This window comes from Ursus arctos, unplaced genomic scaffold (genome assembly GCF_023065955.2).
Source record: "Ursus arctos isolate Adak ecotype North America unplaced genomic scaffold, UrsArc2.0 scaffold_12, whole genome shotgun sequence".
NCBI classification, from domain to species: Eukaryota; Metazoa; Chordata; class Mammalia; order Carnivora; family Ursidae; genus Ursus; species Ursus arctos.
The window spans coordinates 7,902,417-7,923,096 of record NW_026622786.1 but is presented as its reverse complement, the minus strand read 5'-3'; the positions used below and the strand labels follow the sequence as shown (position 1 = coordinate 7,923,096).

General features: G+C 44.0%; 1 protein-coding gene across 5 annotated transcripts in view; it reads right to left on the bottom strand.

The window, feature by feature from the left end:
* Positions 1 to 841: 841 nt before the first annotated feature.
* The window catches only part of TBX15 (T-box transcription factor 15), a 119,655-nt gene continuing 99,816 nt past the window's right edge, over positions 842 to 20,680 (bottom strand). For 4 of the 5 annotated variants that reach the window (XM_026483640.4, XM_048220285.2, XM_026483638.3 and 1 more), the window contains exon 8: positions 11,661 to 14,436. In XM_026483640.4, the coding sequence (XP_026339425.1) occupies positions 13,652 to 14,436 (785 nt within the window). In that variant the 3' untranslated portion in view covers positions 11,661 to 13,651. Of the gene's footprint in view, positions 2,541 to 11,660; positions 14,437 to 20,680 lie in introns of those variants that run through there. The other variant, XM_048220286.2, reaches the window with a different exon arrangement.

Here is a 20,680-nt window from a genome sequence, read left to right as displayed (position 1 = left end):
ATCTCCAGGTCAAATTCCTGGCCCATCCCAAGATTCCAGGCACTCACCGGTGATCTTATTTATGGTGTCAATTACTAATGGTGCTGAGATTAAGAACCTGGTGAAACAGATGCCAGACAAGCTGTTGCTAAAATTGTCTATGTATGGTTAGAGACAGAACCCTGCCCCAGGCCTGAGCATCTGTGGAAGAGAGGGGGAGGTTATTGGAGCCAGCACTCGGTGTGTTCATGGTCAGGTCTGCTGAAGCCCAGAGATGAGCCATTTGAGGAAACTGGGGCTGGTGGCAGCTGTTGAGTAAGACTTACTCATTTGAGGATTATGAGAGAGTTGAAGAAACCTTGATAAGTTGCTAAGAGCCAAGTCTATCTTTGGAATCCAACATAATTTTCCAGCAGACTCAACCCATAAAGGCTAGAACTAGGATTAGCTAAGATTTAATGCCTAAAGGTGGCCAAAATGTATATTTAAAAATTTTATTTTGGCATTGTGTGTATTGGCTAAATAAATAAATAAATAAATAAATAAATAAATAAATACAAACTCAATGTTTATCTGGAAAGAATTGGATATAAATTATAGGACCTTCATCCAATGAAATAGTAACAGCCAGTTATGGGATAAATTAAATTAATTTTTAAGAGCTGTCTATAGAACAATATGTATGGTATTATCACTATTGGGTTAAAACAGATGAAAAAAAGAAAAGAAGGAAATAAAAATCAGATGAATATATGTGTAAGTATGAGCAGACATATGAATGTGTGGGCTGAAGAGTCTTAGGAAAAGAATCTAGAAAGATACATACCAAACAATTAACAACAGTAGGCCAGGAAAAAAAGAATTTTTGAATATGCTGTTGCATTTTACTTTGTTACAGCAAGCAAGAATAATTTTGTAAATTAAAAAGGTGAATATGTGAAGAAAATATTTAATTCTCATGAAGTCAATTCATAAATAATATAGCACCTATTGTGACTCCAATACTGTACTATGTGCCATCAAGAATATAAAAGAAAAGCTCCTCCTATCCTTAAATATTATAACTTACTAGGAGAGCATATATATATATATATATATGTATATATATATATATGTATATATATATATATACATATATATATATACACACGCATATATTAAACAGTACTCAAATCCAAGTAATCGAGTCATTCCCAATTCATACATAAAAGAGTCATCATTACTCCTATTTCACAGAGGAAAGAAACTGAGGTTCAGAGAAGCCTAGTGCCAGCGAGGGAGGGAACTGGGTTCTGGCTCCAAACCCAGGGATCTTCACTACTAAATGCTTAAAGGTAAATATCTTCTTTGTAAAGAAGAGAAGACATTTCAATAAAAATTCAAGAAGCATTTAGAAGTGCTTAGTGAAAAGGAGATATACGAGTTCTCAAGTAGTACTTTCTACAGAAGAGAAATCTGTCAGCTTATTGCTGATCTTGCTTTTCACCTACTTCCTTAAACACAATCTACTGCCAAGATTGACCAAAAATCATAAACAAGACCCAGCTATGTTTCATGGGGCATCAGAAATGGCAGAGATCCTAAAAACCACCTCTTGTCACATGTCTATTTTTAAGACAGAAAACTGAAGCACAGAAAGGCCTAAAGACTGTCATACAGCTGACCAGTGGCAGGACTAAAACTTAAATCTATGGCCTTTTCAGCACATTCACGCTGGGCTCAGCCTCATGAATGAACTGGTGACACATCAAACTAGAACTCCTAGGTGTCCCAGTTGCTGAGGAAGATGCTCCCACCAATTGCAGTCTGATGTTGGTTCCAAGTTCCCCAAATCAGCTTTGATGGAGCAAGCAGTCATTCTCCTCTAATCATGTCTTTCTCGAAACAGCTTTTGCTGTCCTGTTATTTGCTATCAGGAAGACAGATGAACAAACACCGGCACAACTAGCACATACCAAGTGCCTGTTATACAGCCTTCACTGACAGTAGGGTTTTTTATTATATTATCTCTTAACAACCTAGGACATAGATTATGATCTCCATTTTACAGCTACTAAATGATAGAACCAAAGGCTCAAATCCAAGACTTTTAAAAATATGCCGAGGACATGTTCCCTATGTGCTGCCTTCTGTGTAGCAGGGGAAAAAAAGAACAGAAAGAAAAAAAAAACCCATTGGATATGTCCCAAAGACTGTAGCTTCTTTAGAAGCAAAACATGTTAATAAAATCTCTGCTTCCAGGGGGGGAGTCAATGAAAATCAAATAAGAGTGCATTTCATTCTGTCATCTCCTGACCTATAAAAGTGAGTTAGAAGACTAAACTCCTGGAGAGTCACTGCCTCCGGGCTCTACAAGAGTCTCTGCTCATTTCTCAATGTTCCAGATTTCTGGATCTTGTCTTCAGGCCAGCTTCCTGCTCTCCTCTAATCACAGCAGCACTCCATTCTGTGCTTGGACAGTCTGTGAAATCTGCACTCCCTTGGAGCCGATGATAGGTCTCAGGCTTAAAAATCCTATAAATCCCATCCTCTGAGTTTCTTGAGGTGGCCACTGAGGAGAGCTGAAAACAAAAATTGATACACCTCAGTTAAATTTAAGTGTTACTCTACCACCCTCCCACATCCTCCTTAATGTCTCCTAGTTCTGATCAGATCTACTACGTAATGCAGTGAGAGAAAAAGGATGGTTTTGTGTGCACCAGCAGGTCCCATTAAAGCTCATGCTCCTACAGTACAACTCTTTGCAAAGCAGCATTTTCTGAGATAATGAGCTGGAATGAATAAATCCCCTACTGCTGGTTCTTCTTTAATTATTTCCCTAAACAGAAAGGACTATGTCATTGAAAGTATAAAATGCACCTAAAAAAATATTCTTCAGTGAAGTGCAACAGAATCAAGGTGTGACATCCCCAAGAACGGCCAAGTCACAAAAGAGCTAGTCATACTAGAGGCCAAGTTAAATAACTCATAATTTTGGATCTCTGGGTCCTGCTAGCACTCTTGAGTGTGGGCCTATGAAATGCCTGAACAGGCAAGACGGCCCCTGTTGAATCTTGCTTGACTTGGCCCTCACATGGGTAACTCTTCTATGATTTGGCTTTCCTCACACATCTCACACCTTCCCACAAGTGACCTTTTCACTCTGTGCTTGGCTTTTCTATGTTGGGTTAAGTGTCTGCACACATTCACGTCATCAGGTTTGTGGTGTGAAGATGACGTGGTATTGCTCTCCAGATATGCAAGAAGGGTTGAAGTTCTGCTTTGGTTCCTACAATTTTTTCTGGGATAATTATGGATAAAAAGAATATGGTAACAGGATGTATGCTCTACGTTTTCTCCATGAAACTGCCTCTTGTAGCTCTTCGAGCTGCCTGGTGGTTTCTATCAAACTGAGCTTCCACACATCCAGTGGGCCTACTTCCTTGGACTCCAAATCTTAGACCTTGTGTTGTTATTTTCTACCATTCCAAAACCATTTCTACTGATATGAAATTTCCCAGAATTCCACATGTATACCACATCATGCAGCACTGGGCACCTGCATTTCCTTAGAACGTTACCATAGGCCATCTTGATTACAATCATTGGTCCTCCATTTATCCTATGTCTGTGCTAAGCAGTCTTACTTTTAACCATCCATTGTCATTTCCAAGAAGTCTTCCTTGAACTCTGGATTGACCCAACTGCTTCTCTTCTGTGCTGCTGTAGCATCCATGTTTTTCTCTATCATAGCATTTCCTCACAATTTCTGTTTATGGGCTGTCTCCACACTGGGCTGTGAGCTCCTAAACTGTATGGATTAGCTCTTTCTTGTCTATACATTACAAACACCTAGCACTATGTCCTGTCCCAAATAGTTGTTCACGTTGATGAGCCATTGTTGAAGGTTTGATTGAACGAGTTTGGGTGAATGTTGTTTCCAGGCCTATGAATTAATTCTACTTCAGAAACTCTTTTTGTTGTCAGTATTACTTTGTCATGATATATTAAGTATGGCTTGTGTTGACATTCAAATAGAAGGACACACATCCAACTAAAGTTGTCACTACAGAAAAACTAGTTAGTTTAACACTCAAGGGGTAATTTGATTTATCAGGTCTTGTGGAGGACCATTTTGAGGGAGATGGCTGAATTTCCCCCATGCTTTCACCTTGTAGGAGACAAGGAATTTAGCAGCTACTCTGGGTTGTCCTTTGGTTTGGCCTCTAACTCAATATTCTCTGACGGTATCTTCCTTACATTTTCCCTTAAGGTTCTGCTGATCTTCATAGACATTATCAAACCAAAATGTCTGATATTATTTATGGACCCCTAACCCTCTGTATCAACTTTCCAGACACACTGCCACCACAAAAGCATGCTCTTGTCTTAGATAAAGCCAGGAAGCCCCAGAGATAATCTTTGCTAATCTCAACACCTTCAGTTTGCTTGAGGATATCTCTGTTCAGCTACATAATAAAGGACGTCACTGAGTGTTTAAGTCTCAAGGAGTCTTACATCCTGACGCTTTGAGTAGAAAAATGAGTCTTTCCTATTCTGAATCTTCTGGCTTTTGCCCTGATTATTTTACTATGGCCTCAATCTCCTCTAATCCTGAATGGTTAAAGGAGCCTTTCCCTGGTCATGTTTCAGGAGAATGAGCCCAGGTTAGGGTGAGGCCTGGAGAGCTTAATGTGAAGACGTATGTAAACCCATATTGCAAAAAAACAAAACCCACATGTAGGAAAAAGACTTTATTGATGAAGCATTAAATCCTCTGCAGACCAGCGTAGTCTGATAATGGGGTATGGAACCTCTGACCATTTGCCTAGGTGTTTCTGGGAATCAATTCTGGATGATGGGATTGCTAAACTAGTTCTCCTCTGCAAAGAATACTGATTGGTGAAGGGACATGAGATGGTTGTTGGGGGACTGGGAGCTTCACTTTGTGAGCGTCCTTTCTGAGGAGTATCACCAGCAGAATTTAAGGCCAAACTCTGGCGCTGTCACAGGGTTAAACAAAGTGTAGTTACAGAAACCTAGTTTGGAAGCCATGTGGGAAGATTTTACTGGGTCTTTGGGGCTCACACAGAACATTCCATGACATGGCAGTCCATGCCCCTACTCTGGGGTAGAAAGAAGACCTGCAAAACTACAAGCTGAGTAGAATATGATCCTGACACTCTAGAAGAGATGGCCTCTATATCCATGTTCACTTTGCATTGGCCTCAGCCTATTGAGTGATGCTGGGAAGGACTGGGGCACTCACCTGAGCCCCTACTACACTTGGCAAGCCCCCACAGACCTCTCCCTGATTGACTGGAGCCAACTTTGTGGCTGGACCAGCCCTTGTGGTTTTTACTATGATTGCAAGGTGCACCTCAGAAGCAACCATCAGGGAACTTTGAAAAAACAAGGTTTTTTCACAGGTCCTGAAGAGTACATGGCATTCCCAGAGCCACAAAATAAAGTCACGAGGGACACGGACCTGACCTGGGGCTTTGCCTTGCTGAGGCTGTAGGTAGGGTGGCTCGGGTTTCTCCAGTTCACACTTTATTGGTGAATTTAAAACATAAGAACAGTAATTAGAGCACTGGAAAAGAAAAGCAGGGTCACTCAAGTGGGCTTTTCTAAAATGGGGAACTTCATGGACAGGGTAGCCTTTATCTAGTTGTGTAACTGGCAATATGTTTGGAGATGGATGTCTTTGAAAAACAGCAATCAAAAGCTTACTGCTGGGCACTTACATTACAATTTTTAAAAAGCTAGTCGTTAGGCACTTAACTCTACAGTGTCATGCTTGGGGATTTTTGTGGATGAAGCCCAATAAAAACTGATTCCTTCTATACTATGAGGTTTCTTAGGGCAGGGAACATGACTTATCAATAGCCTTCTCGTGTTTTGCCCAAGTAAATAAATATAAAAACAAAAGGACAGCTCTAATTAACTAACCTATATTAATTAATAGTGCAAACTCTGAATGGGACATTTTTGGCCTCTCTAATTTTTCTCTTACCTACGATATGGACATAATAATAATATTGTTGGGATGTAATAAGCACTTCATTAACATTTCTTGTTTTGTAGTTAAATCCTCGAGATGTTTTAGGAGAATGGGAAGGAACTCCTACCGAAAGATACATCTTACTGATGAACTGACCTCTAGTGGGGTAAATTCAACCACTCCAGATAGTTTTGCCAAACATTTGAGAAGCTGGGACTGGAAATTAGCCTTACTTTTACCAGCTGGATTTACAGGAAAAACAGATCTTAGAAAGTAAGTGTAGACTGGTTCCTGAACTTGCAGGGACTCCCTGAGACCTACCAAATCTGTCTCCTTCTCTTCCTGGGAACTCACCTAGACTGTATATTTCCCAGCTTCTCCTGCAGGTAGGTGTGGCCATTGGAGTTCAAGCTACAAAACTGGGAGGAAATCATGTAACCAGTTCTAAGTCTGATTTATCTCCCAAGTTCAAGTGTCCACTCTTTCTCCATCTGCTACTTGAACAGAGAGATACCAATCTATGTGTTGAAGATAGCAGAGCCTGAAAGGAACCTGGTTCCCGGGATTGTTGCTTGGAGGAGAGCCACCTAACCAGGAAGCCCAGGACAGAATGCAAGATTAGTGAGAAATTAACAATAATATGTTACTACTATTTGAGGGTTTATCCGTTACATCATCCAGAGACAACTTTGGAGGTGCTTTCCCTGCCCATGGGTGGAGGAAGGATGTGCAATGTGGCAGGAAGGGGAAATCCTACAAATCCTGTTCATGGAGTCTAGAAACTTCTCCTAGAATGAGAACTGCTGGAGGGTTGACCAGGCCGTCCTTGGAAGTCCCCTTTGTCCGCTTCAGCTTCACTGAGTGAAAATACTGAAAAGGATTCAAAACCTCTTTGGTTTTCTGTACCTCTGCAGGGCCTGCAATAAAGTCTAATAAAACCAGAAAGTGTGAGTAGGAAGCATCTGAAGTGGGAAATGCCGTTAGGCTGGCCCATAAAAGATGAGTGCTATGAGCAGTAAAATGAGCTAAGAAGGAAAACATGATGAATGTTTTCTCGGCCTTAAACAGCAAGATCCCCTTTCACAGTCCCACGTGGCACTGCATGCCTGGCTGGAGAAGCAAGGGCTCTGTGCAGGCTTGACTCAGGGACCGTGGCAGTGAGCCTGTGCCTAGGGGGGCCGGTGGGTTTGGGGGGATGGAGCTCGACTCCTCCATCACCTCCCAGCCCCCACTGGCCCTTTCCAGGATGAAGGTTCCCACTGAGACACTGGAGGAAATCCTGAATTGCCCAAGTTACAAAGCTAGGACATCTCACGGAAGAAAAGGAAATCATGGTACCAGGAGCAGCAGGGAGAACATGACTTAAGAGATTTGAGATCTGACTTAAGAAAGTGAACATCCTCCCCCCACTGCCCAATGCCATAACTCATTGTTCCATATAGAAAATATTTGTCTTAAAAAAAGAGAAAATACTTGTCTTTACTGTGCTGCTTCCCACACTCACACCCAGAACCCTCTCTCTTCAGTTTACATAGTTTCCAGTAGTTCTTCAAACAACAATTCAAATTCAAACTCCTCCACGAACACTTCTCCCTTTATTATTGTCCCTTTGAATCGCGTTTTTAGAAAAACATAATAGTGGAAAGACCTGGGCTGGAGCCCTGTCTTTGCTACTTACAAGCTCTGTGATTTTGTGCACATTGCTAATCTCTATGAGTTTCTATTTCCCCATCTATAAAATAGGGATTAAAATACAAATTCTGTAGGGTAGTTGCAAGGATTAAAGGATAAACTTGCATAATGTGTAAAATGTAATAAAAGCTCAATAAAAATGTGTTTCCTTCTAAAGATCTGTGGAATATATGGTCATTACCACAAATGTAATACTTTTACTGTTCACTGTTTCATATGCACATACCTTGACTTCTCAACCAAGCTGAAATCTTCTCTTTTTTTAAAGATTTTATTCATTTATTTGACAGAGAGCGAGAGAGCACAAGCAGGGGGAGCGGCAGGCAGACGGAAAGGGAGAAGCAGGCTCCCTGCAAAGCCAATGTGGGGCTCAATCCCAGGACTCTGGGATCATGACCCCAGCTGAAAGCAGCCGCTTAATCGACTGAGTCATCCAGGCACCCCTAAGCTGAAATCTCCTGGATGGTAGGACATTTTCTACATCTCCATATTACGTAGAACAGTTCTGAGAAAATTACAGAAAACCAAGATACATTTAGTACTTTTTTTATTAATTGTTGTTCATAATTTATCTGATTGCTATTAATTAATTGATAGTTTGATCATTAGTGCTAACCTTTTAACAAAGTCAGATAGAAGGGATGGATGACTCGTCCTCAACCAAGGAATTCATGAAAATAGGGACTTTACTGAGGCCACGGAGAGGACAGATTCAGATTTGAGGAGTCTCTAAACAGCCCCAGTCCCAGAAGGCCAGCAGCCAGGTTTCAGCAAATAAGAATCAATGCTACAAAGCCCTAGCAAGAACAAAAATACCTGGCCTCAGCCGATGCAGGACCAGACGAGAACACCCTCCCGTGAGGATACAGCTGTCCTGGGTGTAAGTTGGAGTAAACAAATTCTGAGATGACGTCCGCCTACGTACTTGCTCCAATGCCATCTCCTTAGAGTAGCCCTCTTAGAAAACCCTATTTAAATGATCCCTCATCCTCATTCTCCAATCACTCTCTATCATTCTATTACTTGTACTTCCCTCGCGATCTGAAGTTACATTATTCATTTGTTTGCTGGGGTATCCTGTAGCAGTCTCTCACCAGACCATGAACTCCTCAGAGTAGGAACATGTCTCATTGTTCACCTCTGTGTCCTCATACGGAGGGCAGTGCTTGACACAGAGGAGGCGTGAAATTCATGTTTATTGACATTGAACCAGGTGAATGAATGAAGCCGGTCACAGCCCTCTCTGGAAATCAGATCTCCAGCAGACAACCATAAGCACCAATGCTTTGTGAGAATTTATCTTTGTGGCTGGGTTTCCTTAGAAGGACAACTCTCCTTTAGTTTATTGAATGCAAATCAGTACAACAGAGCTTCTGTGAAATCCTTCAAGTTCTAAGCAATGAATCAAACATTTGACATCAGCCAAGCAGCTCTGCCTTTCCATCTCAACCCTCTATACACTCACTTATGATAAATTATTTCATAGAAGGGGATATTAGTATATGGGCTACACTAAGCTTCTGAATTCTTGTTTTATTAAATTACTAGGCTTGAATTGAGATGCTATCATTTTCCTCCAAAACTTATTTATTGATTGACTCTTAAGTTGTTATTTCATTCTTAATCCACCGTTCGTGCTATAAAAATTCTGAGCATCATTCAAAGCTTAATCACGTTCTATCCCCTAGTGAAAAAACAGTTCCAACCTCACTTTCTTACACTGAGCATCACCTCTGAATTTTCAGTCTTTTATATCATTTGCCCCACAGGAGCATGACTGCCTGAAAAGTGAACCTTTCAAGAAAGAAACTATGACATGTATTTTTTTAACCCCTTCATTACATATTAGTGGATCCTGGCAAGCTAGTATGTAAATTAAATTTACATTAATCTTCCCTGGAATGCCATGTGAAAGATAATCTTTGTTCATTTGGGCCATTAATTTGGAGTGAATGATCATTCAGCCATGCAACCATTTTGCACTGTTCTTGAAAAATGGGCTTGGTCAACAAATTCAGCAGTAAGAATGACTATGTATTGAGATTCTGTACTAGGCCACAAACTTTCCGAGGATGCAAAGAGGAACAAGACAGACTTTCCTCCAAAAGTACGAGTAAGGGCAGAATAGCTTTCTAATAGCTCTTTGTATATAATCAGCGCCAACTATAAAGAATTTTCACCATTCTATTAAAGAGAATTGGGTAGAGTATATTCTTGACAATTTTTTATCCAGTTTGTTAAAATAAATATTGTCGTTACTTTCTCATTTATAGATAGAGACACATACCATAATTGAGATGTAATTGACTTGGATTGCTCTTATTAATCCAAATTACAGAAATTTTCTGTACTTAACACTCAAATGATTAGTGAAATTCTTATTCTAGTAAATGAAAATATGGAAATTTCTATGTAAAGTTTGCTCCTTGGCATATGATGATTTTCTGTTACCTGAAACATCAAACACTATTAGGCCAGTGCCTAATATTCAGTATGCTGCTAAATCAGAAAGGAATGACTGTAACTTTTATATGTAATTGTTTTCAGTCCGCGTTATGAAGCCACATCAATAGTGCCTTTTTAAGTCTTGAGACGTGTCACACCTGCAATCCATGGAGACTCTCATCAGCCATCGATTTCAGCAACCGTATAATAGCTGATGGAATTATCCAGCATTTCAGTCTTTGAAGTTATCTATAAAACCAATGTCATGATTAAAGTTTTTGCTCCCCAAACCAAGCTCCATTTCCAGTGAATGGGTGTGGTAGTAGAGAACCTGACCCCCCAAATCAAGCCCTGGTAAAATGGGATTGCGGGCTCCCAGAGTCACTGTCTACCGGAAACAGCCCAGGATGGAGGTCGAGCAAGAGATTTCAATTTCTGGCTCCGCTGCTTCCCAGCCACTCTGAAGTACAGGCAGGTCACAGCCTTTAGAATCCTCATCTCCCCTATGGACTCTGGGAAACAAACTGAGGGCTTCAGAGGGGAGAGGGGTGGGGGATTGGGATAGACCGGTGATGGGTATTAAGGAGGGCACGTATTGCATGGAGCACTGGGTGTTATACGCAAGTAATGATCATGGAACACTACATCAAAAACTAAGGATGTACTATATGGTGACTAACATAACAGAATAAAAAATTATTATTAAAAAAAAAAAAAAGAATCCTCGTCTCCCATTTGCAAACCAATACTTCCTACCCTGTCCATCGGCCACGGTTACTGTGAGGCTCAAATGAGCGAATAGGGGAGGAAAAAAGAGAGAATATGAGAAAGTGCTTCTCAGTGAAACAGCCCGAGGCACTTTATTAGTCTAAGTCGTCATTTGGTACGTGGCAATTCGGAATCACTCCACTGGGGCTGTGGGGGCGCATTTAAAGGGGAGCGTATACATTTATGATTGAACAGCCTCACAGGCAAGCTCACCTCACTCCTTTGGGATGAAACTTCTTTCCTGATTGGCCACGTGCCTCACGGAACTGCAGAGGCTCCGGCAGCGGGACCCGGTGCTAACCGCACAGACCGGGAGGTCAAATTGCCGGCTCCATCACTTGCTCCCCGAGGGCCAGCATCAAGTACTCACTCTTTTTAAAGCTTGTTTCCAGATCTCTGAAATGATGATCAAAATAACACCTATCTCACAGAATTGTGGGGGGCCGAGATGAGATACGCATCTAAAGAATGGTATAAGGCGCGGGGGGCACATGGCCGGGGATGAGGACTGTTGTTGGACTGGCTGGATTCTGCCGCTAGCTCCAAAGTGAACATTCCACTAGTGTCAGACCTGGTTTCAAGTCCTCGTTGCCTCTCTGACGGGCTCTTCAATCCCAAAGAATCCACTCACCCTCTTCGGGGCTCAGACACTAATCAAATGAGGACGGCGAAATCTATTTCACGAGGTCTACGTAAAGATCACATCAAGCAGCATAGACCAGAGCGCTGTGCTCATTGTAAAGCACAACGCAAATGCATACACTGCTGTTTTTTACGTACAAACACGGCGGAATACAATTGCAAAGATTTTATTTAGCGGCTTTCTGTGCTTGGCACTTAGAAACAGAGTTCCGTGCATAAGGGCAAATTTTTTATACACCTTTACTTCATACATATTTTACATACCCTTTTTATTGCCCCCTTTTTTAATATTCATAATGTTGGATTCCCCACTAGGCACATAAATACATTTATCTACAACACCTCAAAACCAAAAATCTTAATAATATCTGTATTATTTTACTTGGTATTATTTGCATTTCCACACCACTTAAAAAGTTTAGCTTGCGCCAAACTTCACTTGTTTTCTTAACATTAAAGGATTTGAAGGGGAAGGGAAAGATGAAGGAAAAAACCCAAAACTTCAAAATGCAATAAACTATTTGATAAAAATGGAGATCTGAGTGCAGGTGGAAGGATGGAGAAGGCCCATCTGCAATTCCCTGGGACGTGCCCGGATTTCTGCTGCCACACAGGCTATGGGACAGGCGATCCAGGTCAGGTGTCTGGATCTGGCATGCAGAAGGCCAGGCCTCTATTAGTCGCCTCTGCTCTTGGTATCATCTGTCGGGGTTATAACACCCTTCCTTCTTCACACTCCTTCAGTTCCCCCTCCCCTGCCAGGCCGCACACTCCGGAATTGGCACTGCCCACACAGAGTACCCCTCTTCTGGAACACAGTGGTCAGAGCTGTGGGATCGAAGTGCATTCCTTGCCTGGGTCCCTGTCACCAGTGCCCTGACTTTGCACAGTGTCCCAGAGAGGTTTACTTCTCAGTGATGCCACGATTCTTTCTAGAACCTTCAGGGTAGAGGGGGAGAACCAAAACCAAAACCAATTTCCTCGGTGCGTTACAACTCTCACCACTGCTCACACTTCCTCGCTCAGTCTTGCTCTCTGCCTCTCTCTTGCTCACTACTCCTTCTCTTCCTTTCTCCTTCGGCTGCTCTTACTCCCTTTTCACAGGCACCCCCGGGAACGTCAGTGATAGCACACCGAACGAGGAGAGTCAAAGTTCAAAAGCAATCGTTTTCAGGAAGCCAAGTCCAGTTGTAGTGTTGATGTCTGTCTACCCTCATGGACCAGAAGGGGCTCCAGGATAGACGGTTCATTCCAGAAATAGGGTAGGCTGCGGGGGAGAAAGGTTGACAGCCACTGCTGGCCCAGTCCATCTAGTGTTGTACATAGACCGATTCTTGGCAAACCCCCACCCCGGAACCCCTTCCACAGAGTTCACCCACTTCTAAGTCAGTGTGCGTGTATGTTGATGTGTGTAAGAGTCTGTGTATGAGTACATGTGTGTGTATGTGTGCATGCACTATGTATGTATGTATGTATAGGTAGGTCTGTATTCGTGTGAGTACATGTGTGTGTATGTGTGCATGCACTATGTATGTATGTATGTATGTATAGGTAGGTCTGTATTCGTGTGAGTACATGTGTGTGTATGTGTGCATGCACTATGTATGTATGTATGTATAGGTAGGTCTGTATTCGTGTGAGTACATGTGTGTGTATGTGTGCATGCACTATGTATGTATGTATGTATGTATGTATAGGTAGGTCTGTATTCGTGTGAGTACATGTGTGTGTATGTGTGCATGCACTATGTATGTATGTATGTATGTATGTATAGGTAGGTCTGTATTCGTGTGGGGGTAACTTTTCATGGCTGCTACATGCTAGCATCTCCCTTAACGTTATTATAAAATGATTATTCAGTTTCTTCAAAGGCCACTCTGGAGTAGACAATGCTTTATAAAACTAAGGTTTGGGAAGGCAGGAGAAGGGCCACTGAGTCGGAGATGATTCCATCGCAAGTATCCTTCAGTGGCTTACATGTCTTTTGTTGTTCTTGGGTACGTGCTTTCCTCCTCCAGAAAAAAAAACAAAACAAAACACAGTTCCCGTTTTTCAAAGGCTGGGGCTCCCAAAAAGGAGGATCTGCCCATGGAGACTCTGGGGCCCTGGCTGCAGTAGGCTCGGCGGTGTTCAGGCTGGCCATTAAACCATGTGCACAGACATCTGGGAGGAGGAGCCTGGGACCGCCCCATACTGCCGGCCGTCACAGGTGTTAGTCGCCTGCTGGTTATTGGGCGAAGGGCTAATCATGTGCATGCTGTGCTCCATCCCCGTGGGCAGGTACTGCCTCTCTCCAAAGGCCCCATTGGAAGGAGAAGAACAGAGTAAAGTGCTTTGAGAGGCACTCAGTTTTTCTGGGCTTGCAGCTAGCCTAGGAGAAGTGGGGAAATTGTATCCATAGAGATTGTAAGGGTTGTGGAGCGAGAAGGCGTTGTAGGAGCTCTGCTGCATGTGGCTGCCCCCAAACATATGTGGTGATGAGGAGCTGGAGGCCGCATTGCCTGCCTGCATGACGTACTGGAACTGGGAAGTGGGGAAGGACCCCAGCTGGCCACCGTAGGCTTCCATCTTGCTGTTGCTAGGCAACGAGGGAGGAGTCGGTATTCCTGAGATCAGGGATGGAGTCCTCTGAGGCATGAAGGTTTCAGAGGGCTGAGTGGCTGAGGCAGTGCCACTCTGGAGCCTGTTGTAGCCACTGTCACTCAGCCCTGGGTAGCTCTGCAAGGCCGCCATGTTGCTTCGGGCGCAGGGCGGATAATCGGAGAGGTTTAGATTGCACAGCTGGCTCTCTCGGCAGCCCACATTGAAAGTGTTGGGGGCCAGATGGAAGGTTGGAGGAGAGCAGGATGGAGATAAAAGGTGAGAAGAAGCTGAAGGGGATGGTGTCCCAGTGCTGGACGTGGTCGGGGAGGTGCCTGTGCTGCCCCCTGAAAAAATAAAAGGTGAATATTGTTGAGCCATTGGCCTTGTGAGAGGAGTCTGTGCAGGCCAGATGCAAGCCAGGCAGGAGGGGCCCTTAACTGTCCAAGAGGGGCTGGTTTTTACAGAACCATCACTTGCTCTTAACTCATCACACTTAGGTTAAGTGATTCCACCTGTGCACACATACACAGGCACACACGCATACACGGTCCGAAAGACAAGACAAAGAGCTGACACAAAAGAACACTGAACTCTTGTTTCTGGGTCTTCAAAGTCTTGTTTAAAAAGAAAAAATAAGCCCTCCAACATTCACTTTGCCATTTCTCACCATCAAATTCACTTGTCACCTGGGACTATTGCTGACCTTGCCATATTTAGTTCTCCAGCTAAAAATACAGCATACCAAATCTCAGGCCCTCACCCTCAGAGGAAAGGGGATACTGGGGCAAGGTGCCAAGTCAAGGTTAAGGCCTGGGAAAGTTGAGCAGGGGGGCCCAGGTAGTAGGAGGTGAGGTATGGGACCAAAGTTCTGTCATATGAAAGATATTACGAGCACAACCAGAAGAGCTAGGTTAGCATAAAGCAAAGCTAACCTATAACTAAACCATTATAATTCAGAGGTTCTGCTAATCTCCCTCTAGAAGAGCCTACCCTCTGTCTCAGAGATTGGAACAAAGGCTGTAAATGTAGTCTGCGGATTTGGGTATTTGTGATGGCAAGAGTCCAGACAGGTCACGAAGTCAGGAGATCTCCGTTCTCACAGCTCTGCCACACAAACCCTCCATGTGACCCTGGGCACATCCTTTATCTTTGCTGGGTTTGTTTCTTTATCCAGAAGATGAGAAACTGAATTGGATCTCTAGTTCTCAAGCCAGGAGAAGCTGCAAGCTTTAAGTTCCAGGATCCCACCTCAGACCAACTAAATGAGAATCAAAGGATTCTAATATGCAGCCAGGGTTGAAAACCAGTGATACCACCCAAATTCCATATTTCAAAGCACCCAGCAGAGTGATTCTTAAACTTTAAGGTGCATGAGAATCACCCGGAGAGCTTGTTATTTTTTTTAATTTTTTTTAAGATTTTATTTATTTAATTAAGAGAGAGAGAACAAGAGATAGAAACAGAGAGAGAGCTCTAGAAACAGAGAGAGAGCGTGAGCAGGGGGATGGGCAGAGGGAGAAGCAGACTCCACTGAGCAAGCAGATAGCCTGACTCGGGGCTCAATCCCAGGACCCTGGGATCATGACCTGAGTCGAAGGCAGATGTTTAACCAACTGAGCCACCAGGGGCCCCTGGAGAGCTTGTTAAAACAGATCAATGACTCTACCCCCAGAGTTTCTGATTCTACGGGTCTGGGGCAGTGCCCAAGAATCTGCATTTCTGAGACTGATGCTGCTTGCTGGTCTGGACACCACACTTGGGGTGAGAGGACCTCCAGGTCCCTTTCATCTCCTCAAGGTCCTGAAACTGTATTTGACAGAGTTGCTCTTCTGTCATGTGGCTGTTAGAACTGGACTGGGGGCTGATGCACCAACAGATGAAGGGCCAGTTCAACTCCACCTTCTTCACATGTGTTCTCAGATAGTTTCAGATGGCAAAAATGACCTTTCCAAGCCTCTCTTTTCCCAGGGCTACCAAGCAGCTGGGCAGCAGCCATTTCTTGCCTCGCCCACTGGCAGTTAAAGGCAGTGGTGAGTGCTGGGGCTGCAGGACCTCTCATTTGAATTTCAGAATGGGAGGCTGCTCTGGCTTCCATAGGTACCCTCCCACCATGGAATTCCTCCTTCAGGGCAAGGTGGGAGCTTCCCAGAGTCCTTGAGAGCCCCAATTCCCCCAAGGAGCATGGTACCCTTAGGTCATCCACAACTCTTGTGAGGATTCTTAGAACCTGAGCTGCCATAAAAAGGTAAAGGACATTTTAAGTGGAAAGAAGCAGGAATAAGGCTTTTATCAGTGAGAGAAATGTGAAGAAAACCAGCAGGCTTCCAGAGATATTGGGATACAGAGAAACGATCCACAGTGTGCCAGGGAGGAGGGTCCAGATGTGCAAACTGAGAGGCAGATACCTCAAAGAGAAACCCAAAGTTCATTTTTAGCCTCAGCCTACATCCGCAAATATGGTAGTGGTACTGACTGTGGAAGTTCAAGTTCAGCTCGTTAATAGCTTCTTCAGATTTCAATTTTTACAAAAAAACCCAACTAATATCATCTCTTCCCTGGTCAAAAGAATTCCCCCAATGAACTTCCAAAACAGAACAATAAACAGTTGCTGATTTTAGAGTCATTTCAGGAAATTCTCCTTCCTGTTCTTTCTTCATGCCTTAAATTCCTTTAAGAGAGGTAAAAAGAGTTTTATTCCACAAATTGAGATAAGGCCAATATCATATATACCATGGCGAGAAGTAAGCCGGCAGCTGACTGCGGTAGGATGAACACCCAGACTAATTCTAGGTCCACTGGCCTCCATCCAGCTCATGACCACGGGCAACATGGGCTACCTCTTCATTCTCCCCATCTGTGAAAGAGGGTCTCAAACTGAGAGGCTTCCGTTTCTGTCCTTCCCAGAATTCTATTGGCGTCTGAGGATTAAATTTATGCTAACGTGTGAGTGGCCAATAGCAAGGACTTTTCAAGGAAGCATTTTAATATAAAGAAGGAGTTTGGGAAGGGGACGGCTGAGAAGGATGAGGAAGAACATCTCCCACTTCTTGTTTCTGGACCCCTGAGCAGCCTAGCCCACAGGGCCTTACGGGAAATTCAGAGATTCATGCTCTGCAAGCGGCACTCTACACATTTTCCCCTCTTCCACCCTAAACACTATGAGCCTCAGTGAAATAAATGTGATGGCACAAATGGAGAAACTCGACTCCAGCTGTAAAGAGATTTGTGTTTTATGGGACATGTATCTGGTCTCCTCTCTTTGAAAGTCCGTCCTTGCTCTCCCCCAGATCTGGTGGTGTTTATGTGGTCCCCGAAGAGACCTCCCGTTCAGCACACTGCACTACCCTGCTCTAGGGACGCTCCGTCAGCCCGGGCACCGGCCTTGCCGCAGGAAGGGCAAGATGCAGCAGATGACTTTTTACAGCTCTAAATGGTTTTCTCAGATGGCCCAAGATGGAACGAATGGTACCGATCTAAGGCCGCAATCGGTTTCACTACAAAAAAACAAGAAGGGAACTATTAACAAGTTACAGGGATTTCTGCTGAGCAGATGAGAGAGGTACATGTTAAAAAGTGTATAGTCAGCTTGCTTTGGCTTTTAAATGACACTCACTGGAAATGAGACTTGGTGGCCTGCTGCATACAGGGGGTGGGAGCCCCCATATGAACTAACGTTTGAAGAAATGCTCTTATGCACTTAGAGGACCCAGTACCAATAATAGCTATTTTTCAAAGTTCCACATAGAAAGAGAAGACTATGGTACTCATTTTGCAGAGAAGCAAACCGAGATACTGAGAAGTCGTTACTCTCTTATGATCTCACAGCTTGGCGGCTGTTACACACGATCGGGAGCGCCAGCCAAGTGCTAAGGAGGCAGGCTGCCCTCCGCGGTGCATTTCAACACCGGGCTGCCTTGAGGCCTCGCATCACAGAAGAGCTAGGGTGGAGTGGGAGGCCAGGCGCCACTGCCACAGAGGGGTCAGAGCTGCCTCTCAAAGGAAAAGCCTACCTCCCTTTCTTGCATAACGTTCTCGCTGCATCCCCTCTGTATCGGCCACGTCCTGAATGCTCGAAGGGTCTGGATTTAAACCTTATTTAATAGATGAGCATGGACTGTAGAGATTTGGATTGTCCGGCGCTCTTACTGAGTATGGGATCTTGCAAGTGAGCCTCTCTACGTAAGTGGAATTTCGAGTGTTTACCTTTGTAGGGCTACTTGGAGAAACAGAGGAAGTGACATATAATACAAAGTGCACATAGGCATTTAATATTAGTCAATGTTAAATACAGTGTAAATATGGTTTGCTCTTCCCTTCTGCAAGTGAAGAATGAGGGAAGGAAGGAGAAAGGAATCCTAGGGCATTCAGGTTCTGATGGGGAGACTCTCAGGTGTCGGTTCCTGTCCACGGAGCTGAGCATCGTGGCCTCCCCGCACACTAGTGAGCATCTGTCACAGCTACATGCCCAGATGTAAAAGGCTGGGGGGGCCTCCGTGGCTGTGAACGATAGAGCGCCGGGCCCTTGACCACTATGGGCCCATTAGGCCCATCTTCCCAAAAGCTAAACTAACTCTGTTTCCTCTGTGGACTCTCTTTCCGTCTCCCATCACCCCTGCCCAAAATGGCAATTCGATGCCCCATGTCTCTATCTCTTCTCAGGCCAAGCAAGTGGAATTGAACACAAGTCGGTAGGTTGGTGTCTTTCCCACTGTCCTCAGAGGTCTTAATTCACTTCTGAGAGGTGATTAAAATATAATGCCCTAAGTAGCTGAAAACTCTCTGGTATTCCAGGACCAATCCCCTACCCACCCCACGTCCCTGCATCCTGTTTTACCCATGTACCCAAGTGAGGAGGTAGGTACTCGTTGAAATACATAGTCGACATTAGCCTGTTCCAAGATTCAAGGCTCACGGCCAAACCAGCCAAAAAGAATACATGTTTAGCAGTGCTTCCATACGAGGACAATAGCCTAGAATATACTTGTATACCATGAAGATGAGTTAAATGTGACCATGAAAATCCTGAATACCAAACCTGCTGACTTGTGCATCTTTAAATTGATCACTTCCAGACTGTAATATGGAGGATTTCACATACAGTTTCCTTTTGGGTTTATTTTGTGGTGATTTATCCCCCCCTCCAAATTGAAAAACAGTAAAAACAATACCCCATCTGGGCTAGTAAAGAATAAATTTTCATGTAATTACTTGGTTCCATCAGCCAGACTCTTCTCTCATTTAACTTGGTGGCATGGGTCCCTGAAGAATATGGAATCACTGTATCCCTGAGTGGCCTTCTTTAAGGCTTTCAAACAGGTAAAAGGTAAGAAGTCAGCACCCTATGGACTCATCCAGGGAACAAACCCAGAGGCCATAAAGTTTAATGGTCATGAACACAGCTCTGTCCATCCCTACTAAGGAACTACCCTTAGTTGAAAAGAGTACCCTTCTTAAAATGCAGATGTGTAACATTACAGTGCTAAGGAGAATTGTGTGGTTTCAATCTTAGAAAGACTCCTAAAGCATCCTCTTCCATAAAGTTTAAAGATACACATGGACCCAAACTTCTTTCTTTTAAAATAGCTTTTAAAAGAATATATTCACCCAATTCTCATTTTTCACGTTGGTCCTCTAGGTTCTGAGTCTCTGTGCTTCCTGGATGGCCCTGTTTCACACCTGCCACACTGCCCCAGGTGGGCTGGCCCCATCTTTTTCCCTTCCATTAACTGGTTTGTTTTCTCTGCTACTTGTTTTACTGCCTTCCCTGCTGTCCTGTACACATCAGCTGTGATTGCCATTTAGGGCTGATCTGCCTCTCTCCTCGCCACAGTCCCCAGCTTCCCACTGAGAAACCCCCTCCCCACTCTCAGCCCTTCACCCTACCTCCAGGGAAGGCAGGTGACTGACGGCTGATGGTCCAAGCATCATATTCCCCGGCCCCGCCTCAGTAATTGGTTCAGAGGTGACAGAGAGTCAGTGAGACTCAGTGAGATTTTGCTAGAAAACTTAAGAGGGACATGTGACCTTTCTCATCAGAATTAAACTTAAGAAGATGGAGGTCTAGGGCTGCTGGCAACTATGTTACCACCATAGGGCGGCAGCTGAGAATGAAGTCAAGTGGGAGCCTGGAGCAGGGTAGTGGCAAGGGAGAGTAGAGGTGTGGATGGATTCCAGAACTTGGTGACGGTTTGCTATGGTGGGTAAGGAGGGAGGGAAACACCCAGGATGGTGAGTGGATAGCGGTGTCCTTCCCCCAGGAGAGGGCGCCAAGTCTGTGAGGTAAATCGTGGACTCAATTTTGGATACACTGAGCATAAGGAACTTTGGGACAAAATAGAATATGTCACTGTTTTAGTGGGCTGAACTGAGATGCCTTCCTATCCCTGTCATGAGCTGCTCACGGGCATCGTTCCTGATCTCAGTGATCAATGAGACCTGCTAAGTGGCTCTCTCTGAATTGTTCGAGTGACCCACAGCAGAGCAAAGACAAGCTGTCCACCGAACTGTCCTCCTTTCTCTGTCTTTTACTGGTACGAATTTCTCAGCATCTAATCCCTTTCAAGGACCAACCTTGTAATTATAATTTGT